The 20,346-nt window shown below is 34.2% G+C and overlaps 2 protein-coding genes across 2 annotated transcripts; both read right to left on the bottom strand.

The window, feature by feature from the left end:
* Positions 1–1,927: 1,927 nt before the first annotated feature.
* On the bottom strand, positions 1,928–5,416 carry LOC132277944 (pollen receptor-like kinase 1). The gene is made up of 3 exons (XM_059779782.1): positions 4,753–5,416; positions 3,548–4,144; positions 1,928–2,871 (listed from the first exon to the last, which is right to left on the bottom strand). The coding sequence occupies exons 1-3, from the start codon at positions 5,414–5,416 to the stop codon at positions 2,204–2,206; spliced, it is 1,929 nt and encodes a 642-aa protein (XP_059635765.1). The 3' UTR covers positions 1,928–2,203.
* Positions 5,417–7,700: 2,284 nt separating this feature from the next.
* LOC132278889 (uncharacterized) lies at positions 7,701–16,157 on the bottom strand. Its single transcript, XM_059780790.1, has 9 exons — positions 15,896–16,157; positions 15,593–15,698; positions 13,741–13,910; positions 12,968–13,113; positions 12,261–12,352; positions 11,831–12,174; positions 10,870–10,939; positions 9,071–9,130; positions 7,701–8,231 (listed from the first exon to the last, which is right to left on the bottom strand). Exons 1-9 carry the CDS (start codon positions 16,015–16,017, stop codon positions 8,046–8,048), a joined length of 1,296 nt encoding a protein of 431 aa, XP_059636773.1. The 5' UTR covers positions 16,018–16,157; the 3' UTR covers positions 7,701–8,045.
* Positions 16,158–20,346: the final 4,189 nt, after the last annotated feature.

The raw sequence follows: 20,346 nt of genomic DNA, 5'->3' as shown, positions 1-20,346 counted from the left end.
TCTAGTTACCATTCTTCTCCTACTCCTAGAACCATCAAATTCACCCAAGGGTCTTCTTACCAATTTATTTGAAAGTGGTAAATTAATGAAGTAAATTATAACATAACATCCACACTTGCAAAAAATAAAAAATAAAAAAAGCTATATAATGACCATAATTATTTATACTAAAATTTGATCAATTTATTTGAAAGCATGATTTGTCATATCTTATCCAAGTTCGATATAAAACTACCTGTTTATATTAACTTTGTCCAAATATGTAACAATTTAAATATGTTACATTGCGATATCGTAATCACTATTGCGAACTATGGTTGAAAGTGATAAATTAATAGAGTAAATTATAATATAAAATTCACTTAAAAGGAAAATGTTATATAATGACCATAATTATTTATATTATAATTGGATCATTTTATTTGAAAGTGGTGAATTAATGGAGTAAATTATAATATAACATCCAAGCTTTTTTTTTTTATTTAAAAAAAGGCCATATAATGCCCATAATTATTTATATTATAATTTGATCATTTTTATTACTAGTACTTGTAATGTACTACTATTGACCGCTAGTGCGAACTAGTATGTTTGAAAGTGGAAAATTAATGGAGTAAAGGAGTAATATAAAATCCACTTAAAAAGAAAATACTATATACTGACCATAATTATTTATATTACAATTGGATCATTTTATTTGAAAGTGGTAAATTAATGGAGTAAATTATAATATAACATCTAAGCTTTAAAAAAAAAAAAAAAAAAAAAAGGCCATATAATGACCATAATTATTTATATTATAATTTGATCATTTTTATTACTAGTACTTGTAATGTACTACTACTACTATTATTATTATTGTTATTATTATTATTATTTTTATGAAGGACTTAAACACACGCTAAAGGAATTTAGGGGTTAGGGCTCTTCTAATAGGTCCCTAAATAATGCCTCATTGGAGGGTGGAGATTTTTATTTTTTTAAAGAGCATCCCATAATTCACAAAGTCTTCGGTCCATCTGTGCCATCAATTATTGAGAATTTTTTTTTGAAAATGGCTCCTGAGAGATTCGAAAATTTTCTGAAAGTGACTCCAAAGAGATTTGAACTTCAAAACTTTAATATATTGCGTATAGTCATTTTTGAAAATTAATTGTGAACATTCTTTGTAACCTTTTCGTTATGCTAATAAGCCATTTAAATTCTTCAAATTTTAACAAATGTGTAACATTTAAACTCTAGCTCGAAGTGAACGAAGGCATCCTAAGTAGCTTGATTACGAGAAGAATTTGTCTTGTAAGTGATACTATGGATCAACTAAGAAGTAATTATAGAGTAGTTTATTATAATTTTTTGATAAATTTTTTTAATAGAAATTATAACTAAGAAGTAGTATTTTTTAAATTAAAAAAAAAAATTAGTATTTACTAGTTATATCATTACTATAATTTCTCTCTTCTCCACCACGTATAAAAATTTTAAAAATAATAAATTAGAAAGAAAAGAAAAGAAAAAAAAAAGTGCAAAGGCACCATTTTATAAATTTTCAAATTATCACATTATTATATTAAATATTAAAAGTAATTATATCCGTGAAACAATTGAAGTAACATTTACTCTATTTGAATTAAATTAAAGAAGTCTATTAAAAAGATTTTACCATGTATACCCAAAAAAATTATAAGCACGAGAAGGAAAAAGACTAAAATTTAATTTGTTGAGATAATAAAAACCAAAATACTACCGAAGGGGAAGACGGTTGTGACGATGCCACTACAAGAAAGCTAATTTGTAAAGGTAATTTTGAGATCGTCATGGCGTCCCTTGTGCTCAAAGGCAATGAAAATTGTTGAGATTATGATTTTTTGAAAAATTATTAAATGACCCGAGAATACATGGCTCATGTTTTCTTACGAATTGTCTTTTTAACCAAAAATAGCAAGCCTTTTGGCCCACATATCTAGCCCACTCTAATGTCTCATTTTACCCTAAATGCTGATCTTAGATCCAGAACTATTCAGATCCAAATTAAGGAAGCCTTTTACTCTTCTAAAACCCATGTAAATTCTATTTCCACCCCTACCATTACACACAAAATAAACCTGTCACACCCCAAGTTTCACCATCTAAATCATTCAATTTCCAGAGAAAATTTTAAAAAAAGAAAAAAGAAATGAAAAATGACAAAATCCTATTCAACCATTCATTGAGAGAAATTGAAATCATCAGATAATCCTCTTGAAGAATTTCTGTCTCCTTCACTAGCATACGAAGAGTAGAACTCATCATCACTATCCTTCTCTTTCACTTCCTCAATTCTCTCAATGGCCTCCCTCAAATCACACCTATGCTCAACTTCATTTTCACAGCAAGCCAACCCCACCCTCAGAAGCTTCATCATCTCCCCCTCACTGTTCTTCGTCGCGCCAATCTCTTTATCAAACACCTCCACCGTCGTCCCCTCATCGCGAACGATAGATTTCACCCATGCTGCCAAGTCCCCGTCACTTCCTTTGCCGTGTTGTAAATAACTCGCGGGAAACTTCCCCGTCAGAGTCTCCAGTATCAATATTCCTAGGCTCCAAATATCAGTTTTCTTGGTTATCCGGCGGTGTTGCTTGTACTCTGGTGCCTTGTAAGCCACCATGATCTCTTGAGCATGCTCTTGGTCCACTAGGGGGATTAGTCCATAGTCCGTGAGGAGGGGCTCGAAAATTTCACCAAGAAGAACGTTTGATGACTTGAGGTGGCCATGAGGTGCAATTAGGGCAGGAAGCTCAGTGTAGAGGAATTGAAGGCCCTTTGCTACTCCCTTGATGATTTTCAGTCTTGCTGCCCAATCAGGCCTTGGCTTCCCACTGTATCGGTTGCCTGAACAAATGAATCAATACTAGGATAAGAATATTTCTAGATATCAAGAAAATATTTTAAGTAATGCAAATTTTTTTTCCATGAAACTTGATATATATATATATATATATATATATATATATATACTGTGTCCTTATCGTAGTATATATTCCCTCCATCCTATAATAAGTGTCATGTTTTGAGAACCGTGACTCACTTATCATGGGACGGAGGGAGTAATTCTCTTGGTAAAGTCGCTCTATTGTGATAGTGGTTACAGTTTAAAACCGAAACAGTTTTGCCATACATGTTTAAAACTGCGTGCATTTGACCCTACCCAGACTCTGCAATGGCGAAAGCCTTATGCATGGCCATATTTTATTTTGTTTCATTTATTAGGGTTTTGCTTTATCAATGGATTCTAAGTGTTCAATTGTTGTTAAATTTCAAGAGTATAGATCAAATAATCAAGCACTTTAAAATCATATGAACATTGGAGGAACCTAATCCAAAAATCTAGCTTTCAATTGATTGCTATAAGAATTTTTTTTTTTTTTTTGTGTATCATGAAAATAATTTCATGATGAATTATCTTTTGCAAATTAAAAAGTGATCATGCTATATTATCAGATAAAAATACTTATGCCATGCATATACATATATACATACATTATATATATATATATATGCAACGTACCATGCAGATGAACAGCCAAGCTGACGTTGTTAACAAAGTTATTAACCAAGAGCTTCTCGTCCTTGGTATAGTAATAGGCCACAAGAGGAAGCAAATTGGGATGTCTCAACCTGCCTAATCTTCTTACATGCTCTTGAAAGTCTTCTCTGTTCACATTATTCATTTTCCTAAACCTCTTCACGACCATCACTGGACCACCGACAAGAGAGGCTTTGTATGAAGATCCAAAGCTCCCACTGCCCAACATCTCAGCCGAGGCTTTTAGCAACGATTGCAAGTCGAATTTCTCTACATCATCTTTCAGAAAAATCAACTTCCCGTGCCCGTTCTCGTCCTTCTTGCCGTGTGAGGATATCTCCGGCATACCTGTCTCCATTTTGTCGAAATCAGAAGAGTCCGATTTCGTGTGGCCTCGCTCTGATCGTGGAGCCTCTTCCGGTGGAGGCGCTTGGGATCGGCGCCGGTAAAGTATGAAGAAAACTGTAGCTATGGCAGCTAAAGCTGCCACCACAGCTATCACCACGGTGACGATGGTCACAAGGGATAGTTTTGGGGGAGAACATGCTGCCAGTGGGCGTCCACATAGATCTTTGTTGGCTGCTTGGACCAAAAATATTATCAGAAAAGTCTCCTGGACTTCAACTATGCATCATGCATGAATGTAGGTTTCTGTATATGCATCATTAGTTTAGAAGTCTGCATGTTTCTGTGTGTATTATATATTATATATATGTATATGCGTGTGAGTGTTTCCAATTTTACGTACATGCATTCCAAAACACGTGCATGCATGCATGGGTCCATAAATATTTTTGAACCTTGTAAATCACATAGATAACACTCAGATAGTTTTAGAAGAATACTCAAACCCTAGAGGTATGAAATAGCCAAAACTTTAATATTGAAATACGTGGAGCCTTAATAGGATATTTTAGTTTTGCTTCAAAAAATGGCCTTTTGAATTTTAGAATTTGGAATCATATATTTCTTAGAGAAAATAACATTAATGGTTTCTTGCGTTCTGGGAATATTTTATGTAGGAAAAAGTACTACTGAGAATATTATATGTAGGAGTTTGATTGAAACAATCATAGTTTTAAGAGAACCTGAAACCATATTATTAATCAATTAGGATTGTTGATTAACAGTCAAGGTGGCGACGGCGGCGGTGGTGGGAAAGAAACATACGGATCCGCCGGACTCACCTAAAAACGAGCTTGCATCCATCCCACCGAGCTTTGAAGGGATTGGACCCTCCAATGCATTGTTGGATACATTCATTATTTCCAATCCCTTTTGTACAAAATCTGGTATTTCACCTTCAAATTGATTCCCCTCAAGCCTCAAGTCCAGAAGGCGAGGAAGAATAGTGAGGGACAATGGAATCTGACCCGTGAACTTGTTCTCTGCCAAATGAACTTTCCTCAACCCGGTCAATCCATCAAAGGCGTCGGCCGGAATATCCCCGGAAAATTTATTGTTAGACAGGAACACTGATCTGAGCCAAGGGATGATTTTGATGTTGGGCATGGGGCCCTCAAGGCTATTGTTTTTCACGCTTATAGTTCTCAGAGATTCCAATTCCCTGAGGGCGTCAAAGCTGATGTCGCCGGTGAGTCCAATATTCTCGAGCTGTAATCCCGAGATGGTCCTGTTCTCGCAGTTGACACCCTCCCAATTCGCGCCCTTACCCTTTTTGGAGCAGGGTGATGTTGAGGAATTCCAACTGGCCAATGCTGCATTGTAACCCAGAGAATCTTTGAACTTGAGAAGGATTTCGGATTCGGAATCTGTTGCGTTACAAGAGGTTAAAACATGCAGTGATACAATGAATCCGACAAGAGACCACCGGAGGTAGCTATGGGCCATAACATAGGGTGGCACGTGCAGTGCCGGGGTGGTGGGCGGCTCACTTTACGGTGGCTCTAGATGGAGATGGGTGGTTTTATGGCAGAGAGAGGACATGACAAGCAATGGAAGTTTTTTGGGCAGAGAGAGAGAGAGAGAGAGATGCTAAGAATAGAGAGGGTATTAAAGCTGGAAATAGAGGACAAATGGGGTTGTGGGTGACCAAGTTGACAATGTATTGGCTTGTCTGCATGAGGTTTTCAAGTGTCTTGTGAGAAAAATACGGCGTGCCTTTGAATTGGACAGAGAAGTTATTATGGTCACTTTTATTCTTTTTTTATGGTTCGTCTTTGCACTCGTTTTTTTTTTCCCACTCTGGCCAAGCATTGCGTGCCACATATTATTAGGCATTGTAAACACAGTTTGGGTCATGCCACCAGCAAACTAGTGTGTATATACATATATATATATATATATATATATATATATAGAGAGAGAGAGAGAGAGAGAGAGAGAAATTTGAGTGAATTAATCAATAATCAGGTGCTTAATTTGAGTTTCTTTGTAAGCATAAAAAAACTGATCTGCTAATAGTAAGATCCAATAAGATTGTCCTTAAATTGCATCCAATCTATCATAGATCCAAATTGTTCCCCCAAGCCTATTTATGTCCCTGAATCCAGTTGTCACCACCTTATGAACTCAATGTGTGTTTATTATATACTACTTCCTGTATATGTCAGTACCACCACATCTGTTATGACGAATGCATCGAAATCACAACAGAAAAAATAAACATATGTATATGTCAGAACCACCCCATTTGTTACAACAAACGCATAAGAATAAATCACAACAGAAAAAATAAACCTGTTACATAAAAATAAAAATAAAAAGATTTACGTAGTTTAGCACAAATTGTACTTAGATGATAAAGATCTGACAAAAGATTTCACCATGTAAAAATTGGGATATTACAATTTTCAGCCTCTGAACTCTAAATCTCGCTCTCACTTTCTTCCCAGTTCAGTGTTCTCTCATTATCCCACTTCAAAGTCTAAGCCCCGAGCTTATATACCAAGCTACAAGAGAGTTCTAAACAAGATCTACAACCCGCAAACGAAAACAACAGGTCAAAAGAATTTCGATCCAAAACAAAATTTGAGCCCCGACATCATAGTTTCTATTCTGTAATACTGCAATATGTGTTGTAGTGATTTTTAACCCAAACTACATCTAATTTCAACACAATTACATCTCTTTTTTCTTTTCTTTTTTTGGCCAAATGTAATGTTGAAATCAGTGTGTTTAAAAATAGATATAACATGTTGAAAAACATATATAATATGTAGAAACATCACCAATACAAGATGGATTATAGCAATATGGCTTGCAAGTCTTTGCAGAAAACGCAAAGAATGCCAAGAGAGCCATGAATGAAAATCTATTGCTCTTCAAAAATACTAGTTGACCAACCAAAAGATGAAATTGTTTAACGACCTCCAAATCAAGACTACAAGGAGTTTCCAGTCTAAACTGTTAAGCATATCCAGTATTATCGTTACCGTGTTAAAAGTATCGATGCTTTAAATCGTTAATTGAAGCAGGTCTATGTCAGACAACTGTCTGGAACCGTATAACTACTACGGATTCTTTACAATCGTGACCCAGAAAACCTGAACTTGACGCACATTTGCAACAATTAACAAAAATGGAGTTCTACTATGTTCACAGTTTCATCATTATGAATTAATATCGTACTTGAACTAACTAAATTATCTTATGTTTCCAGACATCAGATTCAGGAGAAAGATAGTGTTCCTAATGTAAGAGGACCAAGCGACTACAACATGAACCACAAATAACTAGACTACGAAACCTTAGAGAAATAAAGCAGTGAAAAATAATATATGTTGTCTAAAAAAGAGAAAATTATAACAAGAATTTGTCCATTTCTACGTGAAGACTTCAAAAAAAAAATTTGTTAAAAATGTTGCAATAAAGGGTTTTCATCTCATAATTCTCCAAGAAAATTAATGGATAGACGATCCATTTAAAAGCTGAACATATATACGGAGTTTACCTTGCAACCATAAGTCCAAATATATACGGAGTTTACCTTGCAACCATAAGTCCAAAGAGCCAATGGTTGGAAAGATTCTACGTTATCCCAAAAAAAAATGACATAAAATAGAGAAGTCAGTGTGTCAGACTAACTAAATTTAAATTAAGAAGTACACTGTTCCAAAGAGGATCATTAACATGCAAAAAAAACTAAAACTATAAAGAAAGACAAATTTTAGAGTTATCTTTGCTGACAAGTACCGACTCATTTCTATTGCAAAACATCTTGAATAATTCTTCTAAAAACTACTAAATACAGGCTACAGCCAGAGTTCAATGGGGTATGCTTTGATACAAATTTCCAGGAGAAACTACTAAATGTGAGACGAAAATAAAATTTTAATTTGAATCATCAAGTATGTCGTACAAAACGGGACTATGTTGGATTTGGTGTTGAATACCAACAGATTAGCTATTTTTCACTTGGGAAAATTCTCTGGTGGGACCCATTGAAGCACGTGGGTCCTGAACTCCTATATTTGAAATAGGAAATTTGCATCTCTATAATTGTGATGTTAGTTTTACCTCAACAGATGAGGCAATTTTGTGGGTTAAACTGTGTGTACCCTACGTCAACAAGGCAAAGACCATCAGGGGGTGCTGGTGGAGCGGTGGCACGTCTGCATGTAGCATCCATTAACTTTAGCAATGCATCCTCTTCTGCACCAGCAGCTGCTTCCCTTATTGATGTTGCCACAAGAACTCGAACCATCTGCCAAGCAAAATCAGCCAAATTAAGTAACTGAATCAGAATAAAAATTGAAATGTCTCAATCCAACAAAATGGGTCAGCTTAATCAATCAAATGATTCTTCAAGGTGTGCAATTATTTTACAACAGGCATTCAGCCTGATCAATTTGGCAAAGAATGTTTTGCCTGGATCTGCACAGTTGACAAGGATCCGAAATGCATCCACTATTTCTAAATTGAGGATAAGTAGGATTCATTTGGACACAGCACAATAGGAGTGAAAATCACCATGGTCATTAGTCCACCTATGGCTATGAATCCATTTCCTTGGTTCTACCTCATATCTTATTTATGTTAAGTTGTTATCTACCATCTACTCCAAAAGCTTAAGTTGTTAGAGAGAGTGCAACTAATATATATAAATCCTTCAACACGCCAACTCACGTGTGGCCTTTTTTTGGTCTAACATGTGTTTCAATTTTAAATTACCAAGGTGACGGTGTGTTTGAACTCGAGACCTTTGACTCTGATACCACGTTAACTACCATCTACTCCAAAAACTTGAGCTGTTAGAGAGGGTGTAACTTAAATATGTAAATCCTTCAACAATTTACATTATGCAACTCTAATATTTAACTGCAAAAGAAAAGAAATTCCAGTGGCTAGTTTTAGAAGCTTTACGAAGTATATGTCTTTAGATGGGGTCCTCCACTAGCCGTAAAATGATTCATCTAGCTGACCAAAGGCGGTTGGAACCAAGACTTTGTTTTTAAGTTCAGAATTCTAATGCTTCTTTTTGAGAAGGTATTACACAAATTAAAAATGATACGTATACAAAATGGTAAGCAAAAGAGTATTTACCTTACGTAAAAAGCGGTTACCGACCAACTCAACACACATTGCCTTTGTACCTTTCCCATCCTTTAATTAAAAATTAAAAAATAAAATAGAATAACACTATTAGTAGCAAATATTAGAATTTAGAGTAGATAAATACATCATTAAGTTGGATTGCCCTAATTGTAAAATCAAACAGGTTGCAGGAGTGTCTAAAATTTTAAAAAAACTAAAAGCAAAATGAAACAGAAAATTAAGCAGTCATAGAAGAGTACAAAGGGTTCAATGAAGATTAAACAAAATATAAGGTACATCCTTCATCAAAATTTAAGATGCAGCATGAGCAAGCATGAAAATGATGTTAAGCCCTGCACAAACTATGATTTCGTAAATACTACTATCACATTATTGTTATTATTATTATTATTAATGATAGGGCTACTGCTGCAACTACTACTACTAATATTGTTGTCATTGCCTGGTGCAGTAGTGAAATGCTCATGCTGTCAAGCATGAGAAAGTGGGTTTGAATCTTGAGAGCAGATACTTTGTGCAAATAATGCCAAAGATTAGGTCTGCATCCAATCTGCCCCTACCAGCACCCCAATTAACTGGGCCACACTGGGTAATGACACTAATAACATTATTGTTATTAATTTTATGCATTCTGCAGTGTATTGTGTATATGTTCTTGCATTAATTCTAAGAAATGCAGATAAAGAATTTACCTACACAATAAAAATACACATAAACAGACATACATGTGCACATAAGACAATAAGTACACCGATGCAGGAGCATCACAAGCGTGCAAGACTCCTTGAGAAGATTGTCTGTTGTGCCCATTCATCAATTAGTTGTATAAAAATTAATATTATGTTAGTTTATTACTATTGAAAATTGTTGTTGTCTAAGCTTTATCTAGAGTCGTGCACTTCAGAAGACTATGTAGGTCCATTGGTCAATGATCCGTGTTGTGAGTTATCTTTGATCGTCTAGTATTACACAATTAGGGTCCTAATCTTTATTAAGTCAAGTGCCAATCATGCATCTTTCAAAAGGTTATTAGTGATTTGTAACTCATGTAAGTCAACAAATAGAGGTAAGTGTCTTTTCTTTCATTATGACAACTCCAGCTGTTTTCTCCTGCATAAATATTGCTTGGAGTGATTGTAGGATAAGCCTTTATTGTATTATAAATACGAGTTAAAAATGACTTTCTTGGGCCTTACTGAAAACCTATAAATCTTTATAGTATCATTCCCAATTTTGCACTCTTGCCATCTCTCTTTCGTATATTGCTGGTATCTTCTACTTTTTGCAATCTGGTACCAAAGCAAATTTCATTCCATTGATATGGCTACATGGCAGAGGAGGACATGGAAGAAGAGCACAGCAAGGCCAAGCTGCATAGATGTTGGAGTTAAGATACGCGGATAGTTCAAAATTCACTAGAAACAGGAGTCTGTGGCTGCCCAAATGGAGGTAAAAGGGGCCAATCACAGACCTTGGGCATACTGGAAGGTGGCTTTAAGAATGTAGAAAAGATCGATCTCAATTAAAACTTCAACCCCTTCCATAGACAGGGTCTCCAGGAGAGGAAACAAAACGTTGTGCAAGCATATAGTTTCAATTTTCTTCTTCTTCTTCTTCCTTTTTCCTGTCTTTGAACATACTATATTGCACTCACCATGCCAAACAGAGTCAACTGCATTAGCAAATAATTGTAGCCAATTGCACACGCATTCTTAATGGACTTGCAAGGTAACTGAACTTAAAGCGATGTTAGCTCAAAAAAAGTAGTAGAAAGGAGTGGTAGTAACCTTGGTAGAACATGGTAATATAACTTCATTGGCTCGGGCATGGTAGACAAAACACTCCGTTGGTGGACCACTGCAATATGAAGGAAAATTCAGTTAGAAAGTTAAATTCAATATGAAGTAAATATATGGTTTGCCTGATTGCATCAGCAAAATTAAGTTCATTTCAAGACAAAGTTCATGCAATTAACTTCTGAGATTTTCCACTAAATTTCTACCAGATGGATTTACCCACAAGAAAAACCTTTAATCAAGATAATCTGTTTCTTCTGACCCCTGTTACAACTGGAATCAGCATGGATTGCAAAAGAAATGGACATGGATAGGCTTATATCATAAAGTAATTCAATATTTCAGTGGGTTAATAGAAATAACAAAGGATTCTGAGAACTATTGCAAGCCCAATCTACTATAGGAAGTCATCCCGAGGCACCAATGTCACATTAGGTTAGGCTCAGTTTATAACTAGCCTAATTCATACACAACGAAGGAACCCTACTGTAACTATTTGATTGAAACAATTACCCCTAAAACTTGGGAAGGGATCAAGTAAACGATTTCAAAAAGATAAAGAGATGGTCCTTACTAGCTAAATCTTAATGGCCAAAGAATCATTGGCATGTGATGTTTATACTCTTTATATATAACTGATGATATAGAATTGGAGATATGATTTTAGCTTTGAGAAGGGTAGAGCCAAACTTGAGTATTAGGAGAGGGAAGCTTGTGAGGTCCTCTTATTCGCACAAACTGCTCTTCAATATATATTTGTATAGATAGAATCAAACTATGAAGATTCAACTATACTCTATATCTAATATTCTGATGTACTGTAAGAACCAAATCCATCCTTATATCTTTACCACTCGACAATTCAGATAAAGCAAATCCAAGCAATTAAAAGGCTTACACATAGGACTGTACATTTTCTAGCTACGTAAATACTAAAGAGCTTTGTTCTTACATGTTTCTTGAAGCTTTAGTATCCCGTGCGAACATCTTATAGGATAATAACTTTCCTTCTAATTGATATAGAAGTTGATTGACCTTGCTTACTCTAAAACTCGTTGGTTTATTCTGGCTTTCAAGCTCATCATTGCCTTGGTCAAGAAAGTTCTCAAAATTTGATGCCCCAAAGTCCTCCCCACATTTATACTCTGTTTTATCATGATTTTTAATAGAATTAATATTCTCAACATCCTCCTCATTTGCACTGCTTTGCTCCCCCATCTCTCCATCATTTAAAGGGAATATATACAAATAGTGCCTCCATTTGGCAGAGAAGTTAGGATGAAATGCACGTGTCACCTACAATGATTTATATCTCTGATCAGTATTGTGTAAGAATGCCACACCATGACTTGTTTACACAAAAAGCCTGAATACAACATTACCTCAGTCACAGATCTGACTCTGAGCTTTCCTGGTGCTGCAATATTAATGGCATCTTCAATATCTCTAGGTTTAACATCCTTTCTCCAAGTATCTAGACATATAGAAAAGGGAGGACCAAGTAAATTACATCTAAACCCATATAAATAATATAAGTGACAAAATAATCCATAAAATGGTAAAAGTGACAAATAAATCTAAGTATTCCTCTTATGCTGGCAACAGAACAGTTTTATGTGGTGAATTCCACATGTGACAGAAAACAATATTGCTCCACTAGAACAAGAAACGCTATCAATCGGTTCTCTGACCCACAAACCTTGATACCATTGGAAAGAGAGTAAAAGGAAAACATTTGATTCAGTGAAGTGGAAAGAGAAAGTAAATATAAAACACAATATTACATAGCAATGCAGAAAGAAAGAATGCAAGTATATATAAAAACAAACTTCTTCATATGTTATAGTAATATAAAGTTGTAATTGCATATATAGGTTGGCTGGCATCACAGAATTACAAGTGATAAGATAAAAGAAATTTAAAACCTGACAAGTAGTTAAGCAATTCCAAATAGGGTAATCAAATTCCATACATAATTGACCAAAAATATGGATGCAATGCACCATCAGAAACAAGTGTGAACCGAAAAGGGTAGAAAATCAAAACAACCAATGAACAATAACATGGTGAGAAATAAATTTTAACATACAAAAAGAACAAACTTGCTGAAGAGCTGTCACTCCCTTGTCAGTGCGCCCAGCAACCAAAGCACAGCCTTCAAGTGGTAAACCCTTGTCTTTCAGCAGTTGTGCTTTCTTCTCATCAACAAATTCCCCAAGAGATTTTTCTACCAAACTGCATATAGAAAAGGTTCAGAAACAGGATGAATAAGAAGGGAAGAGATAACATAAGAATTTTATATGAGAAAAAAGAGCACCAAAAAGAAAAAACAATTCAATTCTGTTTTATTATAGAATAAGTTAACATTTGATTTAAGAAAGTAAAAAATGTCAACAACTAAATGCAAGGAATCAGGAAGCAGTTGTGCACATTACAATAATGGACAATTCTGTTTAGTTTTCCTTAGACACCAAAAATGTACTTTAGTGTTCACTGAATAGTCTGAATTTAACCAAAAGTATCTAGATATAGAAATTAAGACACAGCATACGTTAGCACATATAAATATAATGTAAAATCAATATTGAATCCTTAAAAGATGATCAAATAAACATGACAGAGTACAATCATCCAAAATACCAAATAAAACAAAATGGACTCACTTCAAATGTTGTGTGAAGTGAAGTTCATTTCCTTGTGGTGACAAAATGCAGTATTAAAGAATCCCCATGCAAGTAGTCATCAGTTGGGCAAGATGGATGGGACATAAAAGCTCATGTATAATAGTTTAATATGTGAACCCAAGAATATGCACAATAAAATGCTTAACTAAAATTTAGAAGTTGCAGGGAAAGAACTTACCCTTGAACAGTGTCCAAGCCAGGCTGCTTCTGCCACCCGTCAAAAGAAGCTCCATGATATGAAAGGACTATCTTAAATGTTACTCTTGCCCACCTTCCTGACCTATCTTTGGATGGAACACTCGATGATTCACATATATCAGAAGCCTTTATAATTTCAGCAGTTTGTGTCTGTGAATAACAAATGTTATAAGATCCTCACACGAGCATGGCAAAACAAAATGAAATACAATTTTTAAATACCATTGAGTTGGTGTAATATTTTTCAGTTCAGAAACTTCAGAATGCTGTCTCGGCAAAAGAATATCCCAGAATTTAATGGGTAAAATCATATCCTCTACTCAACAACCGACTCATGAGACAATAATAATAGAGTTAAAAAAAAAAAAAAAAATTGTAGTATTGATGTCTTCATAAATTTTTAATATATATATATATATATATATAAACTACGGCACTATCTGAGGAGAACTGAACATGAGATTTTAAAAGGTAAGGGGAAAAAAGGAAGGGGGGAGCAGCCGAGCAGGGAAGTGGACTTTGCAAAAGTTTAGTGTTACTGTAATTGATGATCAAATAAAAGAGAAATCAGGGCAGTGAGTGGTATTACACATCACTCTAATTGAAATATGTATCTTTCTCACATGAATACTGTGTCCACAGTATAACAGCTTTAACAAGTCAAGAATAAATGTTGTGCATATTTCAATTTACAATACAGCCAGCCAACAGAAATTATATATTTGCATTGAATGGTACATAGCCTTAAAAAAGTCAGTCGCATTTCTCCACACATTTGAATTAAGTTTACTTTCTTCCTTTTTTTCCTTCTCTACTTGGCAAAGAGTTTATTCTATTGCATTTATAACAGTCGTTGGAAATTTATTAAAATTATGTTCACCTATTATGCTACCGTCATCTAGTGATGGTTCTATTATCTGAGTTGATTCTGTTTCAGAGGACAAAACATATGCCTTCAGATGCTAATGCAAAAGGAAGCGTTCATTTCCATAGAATAGCCAAGCTTCCCCAAGAGAAATTACCTTTCTCTCAAACAATTCCAATAGTGAAGAACACTTGGTGCTTAAAATGGACTGAACTATCATTTATCATTTTCATAAGAGTATACGACATTCAAGCATATCAATATGAGACTACCCTTATTTAAGTTTTAACATACCAATAATGAAAAGAATTCCTTACTAATTTGAATAATAAAGAACATCGTACAATTTTAATACCATTCCACTAATGAAAAAATTATATAAGAAAATAACATATAATTCTAAGAAGTAATATGACAGGAATTGAACCCACCACCCTTTGGATAAAAGCATCTTCAAGTACCACCAGACTCATGGTATGTAAAGCACTTGTTATTTAAAACTTAAATCTTCATTTCCTGATTTCCAGGAGACATCTAACTATGGTCATGAAAAACTTGCATTGTTTCAAGCAATCCAACAACAGAAAGCACCCACTAGTTATATTGTATGGCATTTGCCATTTACACAGGACTTCAAGCAAGCCCTACAACAAGGGTAATCTCAGACAATCCCAATGATGAAAAGCACCTATTACCCAGATTCTGTTGATCCTCACTGACATTTCTTGTTTCAAGGCATTAGTACCGTATTTAAATTTCAGCATTGCGAGTAATAACGAATTTGGGACTACCATAAACATTTCAAAAAATGTACTTTCATCAACATTTATTTCAATAAGGTTAGCTACAAAGCCCCTTGCTGTCAAGGTATCAAACAAACCATTTTTTTATTTTTTTGGGTAAGAACCCAAATATTGAATACATGTATAACAATATTCAAAAAATGAAACTTTGGCTACTGACCCACCTCCGTTCCAAACAATGCTGACAAGGAAGCTCTACCATTGACTACATTTGAATAAAAATCAAGTACTCGTTGCCAAGGTCTATCATACATGAATTCATAACATTCCCTGCCAAAACGAAAAATTTGCATTGATAATGGTGCGAAAAAAATTCATCTGAGACTATAATTAAACTTCATGAACATTACAGAAAACAATTTAGCTACTTCTAAACAAGAAATTGAACTGAACCCAAAACTAAACTGACTAATCAAATCATGAATCAATTGAAACTGGTCTAACGTTTAGAGAGAGAAAGTATATACCTAGAGGTCCATCTGGAGTACTTGCAAGCATCAGTGTGGTTATAATGAAAGTAAACCCTTTCCTGAGATTGGCTTTCCATTAGAGATCTCAGAATCCGTCCTACCCTTGGGTACGTTATCATGCCCTTCTTGATTGAAGTGGCCGGAAAGCTGACAGCATCGCCGGAACCATACTGTGGAAGACGGAGAAGATAGAGAGAAGAACTATTGTGAGTTCTCGGTTTATCCCACACAAAATGCTTCTTCAAAAATTCACTCGGCCTCCTTGCGCAATCAAATATTACATAATTACCCTCCATTGTGTAGATTTTAAATTACACTTCGACCCTCCAAAAAAAAAAATTGTTGGTAAATGGGGGAGTCCAATGACTCAATGACTCAATCAAATGCCCATGTCAATAACACTATAACATTTTATTTATTATTATTATTTTTTTAACAAAAATGGTTTGTAAACTTGTGTAATCACATATATTATTTTTAAGCCACAACCACAAGGGACTCTTTATTCATTGTGTCACCAATATTGAAACTCCTTTTAACATTAATTTATAAACTTTTAATTTTTCTTTTTATACTCTTTAAATTAGAACTAAAATTTTGCAATTTTATATTGTCTAAGACTAATTATTTATGTTAATCTAGATATGTTTAGTATTTTCTTATAGTAAATGGATTTTTTTGTCATTTTACTTTTTAAGAAGTAAACAAATATTTTAAATTGTTTATTCGAATACAAAAATATAAATAATAACATTCCTAAGCATAATTTTTTGATGCACTGAAATTTCATTAGTTTAATTTTTAAAGTCAAAGCTTAATACTCATTAATCATTAAAACCTAAAAAGAATACAAAATACTAATTATAAATTTCTGCAAACAAAGTAAAATAAATTTTATAATCACAAATAAAAAGAAAAAATTAGAAATATGAGAGATTAACGAGAAATGCAAAAATGACTATGAGAAAGTGAAAATGACTTATTTTTTTCTTTTCTTGTTTAATACTGCACACACACAATAAAAGAAAACAAATTTTGTGGAGTATTTCAAAATTAGCGAGCATGTCATAAAATTCAACATCGAACACACATAATACCATCCCAATATAATGAACAATTATGAAAAAAAGGTCTTTTGAAATCCCACAGTTTTAGTAAAAATCTTTAACATTAGACTATTATATGGGGTTAGAAGTAAATTAGCTCCGAAATTACTAATTTAACATTCTCTCTAACAATATGTATTTAACCTTAAAAATCAATGTCAAAATACTCCATTAATAGTTAGTATTTAACCTTAAAAATGGATGAGAAAAGATCAAAATACTCCATTAATACTTTGTAAATTGACAATCTTACCCTTCTCTTTCCAGCCACAACTTTCACCAAGACCTCCCGAATAGCCGCCGGCACAGGATCTTTCACAACCTTCCTCAATCTCAACCATCTTTTCTCCGTAGGAACCAGAACTGAGTTAATAAAGAACTGGTTCTGCTTCTTGTCAACATTATAATTAAAAACCACTCTTGATGAAACAATAAACGAACACCTCTCCATCATAATTTCTTTAGCCACTGCAATCTCAACTCTTTTTATAGGTGTGTGTTTGTAGTTGCAGAGAGAAATGAAAGCTGATGACGAACTGGGATATATATATATATATATATATATATATATATATGTATTAACACGAACTGGGATATATATAGAAAAAGGGATTTAGCATATGGCCTCAGTGTCAACTGACCATCCACATGTTTTACATTTTGTTCTTGCAACTCTTATTGATCATCAATTGGGATTAAAATTGACTCCACCATTTTCACTCTCTTCGGGATGGTATTTGCATTCAAACACAAAAACAAGTACAAAATCTTCGGCTTAATAACTAAACAGTAAGTTTCAATTTATAGAACTTCCAATAGACTTCAATTTCTATCACTACTCACTAAATTATTTCTTTTTTCTTTTTCTTTTTTTCTTGTTCTTCTATTTTAGTTGAAATGTTGTAACTTAGTTTTTTTTTTTTTTTTCATAAGTTATTGTTATAATTTCTACTAATAAATCCTAAAACCTTCCAGTTGCAAAACAAAGCAAATTAATGAAGTTCAGTTGTTAAGTCAATTGAATTGAATAAATACCTTGTTTTTGTTACCTGTGACGAATTTCAAAAGAATGAGGGTAGTAAATGGTAATAGAAATATAAGGTTTATGTATTCATAATTTGTATTTGAACAGTCTCTGATAACAGATATGTGCAGCAGATTATAGATAATATTTGAGTTCTTATTTCTTAAGTGTCTGTGTAACACATAAGTACTAATTTTAGATGCAAAAATATCCGATGACAACAGTGAACTATCATATAACTTGGTTGACTTTTCTCCGCACACAAAAATAAATAAATAAATAAATAAATAAAAATAAAAGGCAGAATAAAGGGTTGTTGGCAACCTAAATTCCATGGTTTTTATTCTTTATCAAATTACCTCACCATTTGCATATATATATATATATATATATTGACCAGAAAAGTAAACCAAGAAAAATAAATAATTAAAAGAGTGGATGGCACTGGTTTAAGTTAAATGAAGTCCCCTCTTCTGTTTTGATCATTTTGGAGACTAAAACATAAATCTGCTTAATGGCTTGTTCTACCATAAAGGTATGAATTTCCAATTTTTCCTCTTCGCATTTCAGCTAAAATTTAGATAAATCTGCTTATGGTGAATGTAATTCTTGTTATTGCCTTGTTTCTGCACCATAAGACAGAAAATTGTATTGTAAGTTAGGAGTACTGATCTCGACGCCAGTGGGAAGAAAAAGGTGCCCAATGCCATTGCCCAACTTACAGGTACAACAAAACTATATATGCCAATTGTGTGCTTATTTCATGTCTTGGCTTGTTTATATCATGACTTGGAAAAATATTTTACTAGTGTTGCTATGTTTGAGAAGAAAAAATGATGCTGTGTGTATGAGTGGGAGATAGAGATTTTCATATGTAACAGTATCATTTTGCATAACCATGTGTTGCCATTTGAAAATGTAGGTGTAAATGAAGTGAAATTTGATGAGCTGATGAAAACAGTAATTGTTATCGGGACGGTTAATCCTGAACTGGTAGTGGAGAAAATGAAGAATGCCAGGGTGGAGGCAGGCATCATCTGTGTCGGATGCCCTACCAATGCACCTCTCGTCCATGCCCAATGTAATGGAGACATGTGCTTCATCCTTTAAAGATGAAATTTCTTCGACTTGTCACCCATTTTGCAGTACTGCAATCTCATTTTCGGAACTAGCTATATCTGTATTATCTTGAATGTTATTGGGGGGACAATTTTAAAGTTAACAAAGAGATGCAATGTTGAAGGTGATTTATTTCGACATGAAATCAAAAGTACTTATTCAACTTAAAATGTGATTTCGACTGGACTTTATTTTATTTTATTTTATTTTGTTAACATTGCTTCTCATGAAATCAATCAAATTCTTTCTTCGTTATTGTTGCGTTCAGTGGGGATCAATTTAGAGTTTGAGCTTCAAACAGTGTGTTCTTATGGTTGTGGTGTACCAATAGCGCAGTAAATACACAAAAATAAGCAGCAGGTTGGTCTTTGTTTTTTCTTTTTCTTTTTTTTTTTTAGTTGGCACCAGGAACTCCCCTAGGCAGTGTCCCTTAGGGACCCAGCCAAGCTACAAACCTGGGGGTGCACCCGTCGCCACATCGAATACACCAGGTAAGCCGGAGGTGATAAAGGTAGTGGCAAGAATCAATCCCAGGCCGTGTGTGTGGCCACTCAAAGACTTCCCAACTGCTCCAAGCCCCCGGAGGCCAGGTTGGTCTCTGTTTGCCTCCAAAAAAACTCATCCTCCACAGGACATTCAATCATGCACTGCTTACCTTAATAGGGCAGAAAATTAATCCAATGTTATGATTTTTGTGAATGTAATAACAATATGGTAAATACCAGAGTGTTATAGCGAGTAGCTCTTCCCCATATTTATATTTATGAATTTTCTTTAATTGATAGAAAGTCAGGCTCACAAGGAAGAGTACGAGAGCTAGTACTCTCTATATTTAGTTAAACGATTAGAACAAGTCCTGCATAATAAACAACCACAGTTGACAACAAATGAATTATGATTAAAAAAAAAATTGGATTCATTAGAAACACAAGTTGCATACAAAATCAGCCTTAATTAATTGGTAATCATCAGATTACATAGAGACAAGGTCGAAAATCATTTAAAAGTATAATCCCAAGTCACATTGTACACTAGTTTATTTGAAGCTTAGAGAGGAAGTGTAAAGTGTAAACATCTATTTCAGCTGTAAATGATCAATCTGAGGTCTGAATTGCTAATTAGTAGTATTTCGTAGTCTCAACGCACATTCCCATTGCTCTTCGATCACATTCCCATTTCATATATAATGCAATGTCCAC

Source organism: Cornus florida, unplaced genomic scaffold (genome assembly GCF_030987335.1).
Source record: "Cornus florida cultivar Cherokee Brave unplaced genomic scaffold, ASM3098733v1 CherokeeBrave_3.0.0_Hap2_Chr10, whole genome shotgun sequence".
In the NCBI taxonomy this organism is placed as follows: Eukaryota; Viridiplantae; Streptophyta; class Magnoliopsida; order Cornales; family Cornaceae; genus Cornus; species Cornus florida.
Note: the sequence above shows the minus strand (reverse complement) of the source record. Positions and strands in the feature narration are given on the sequence as shown.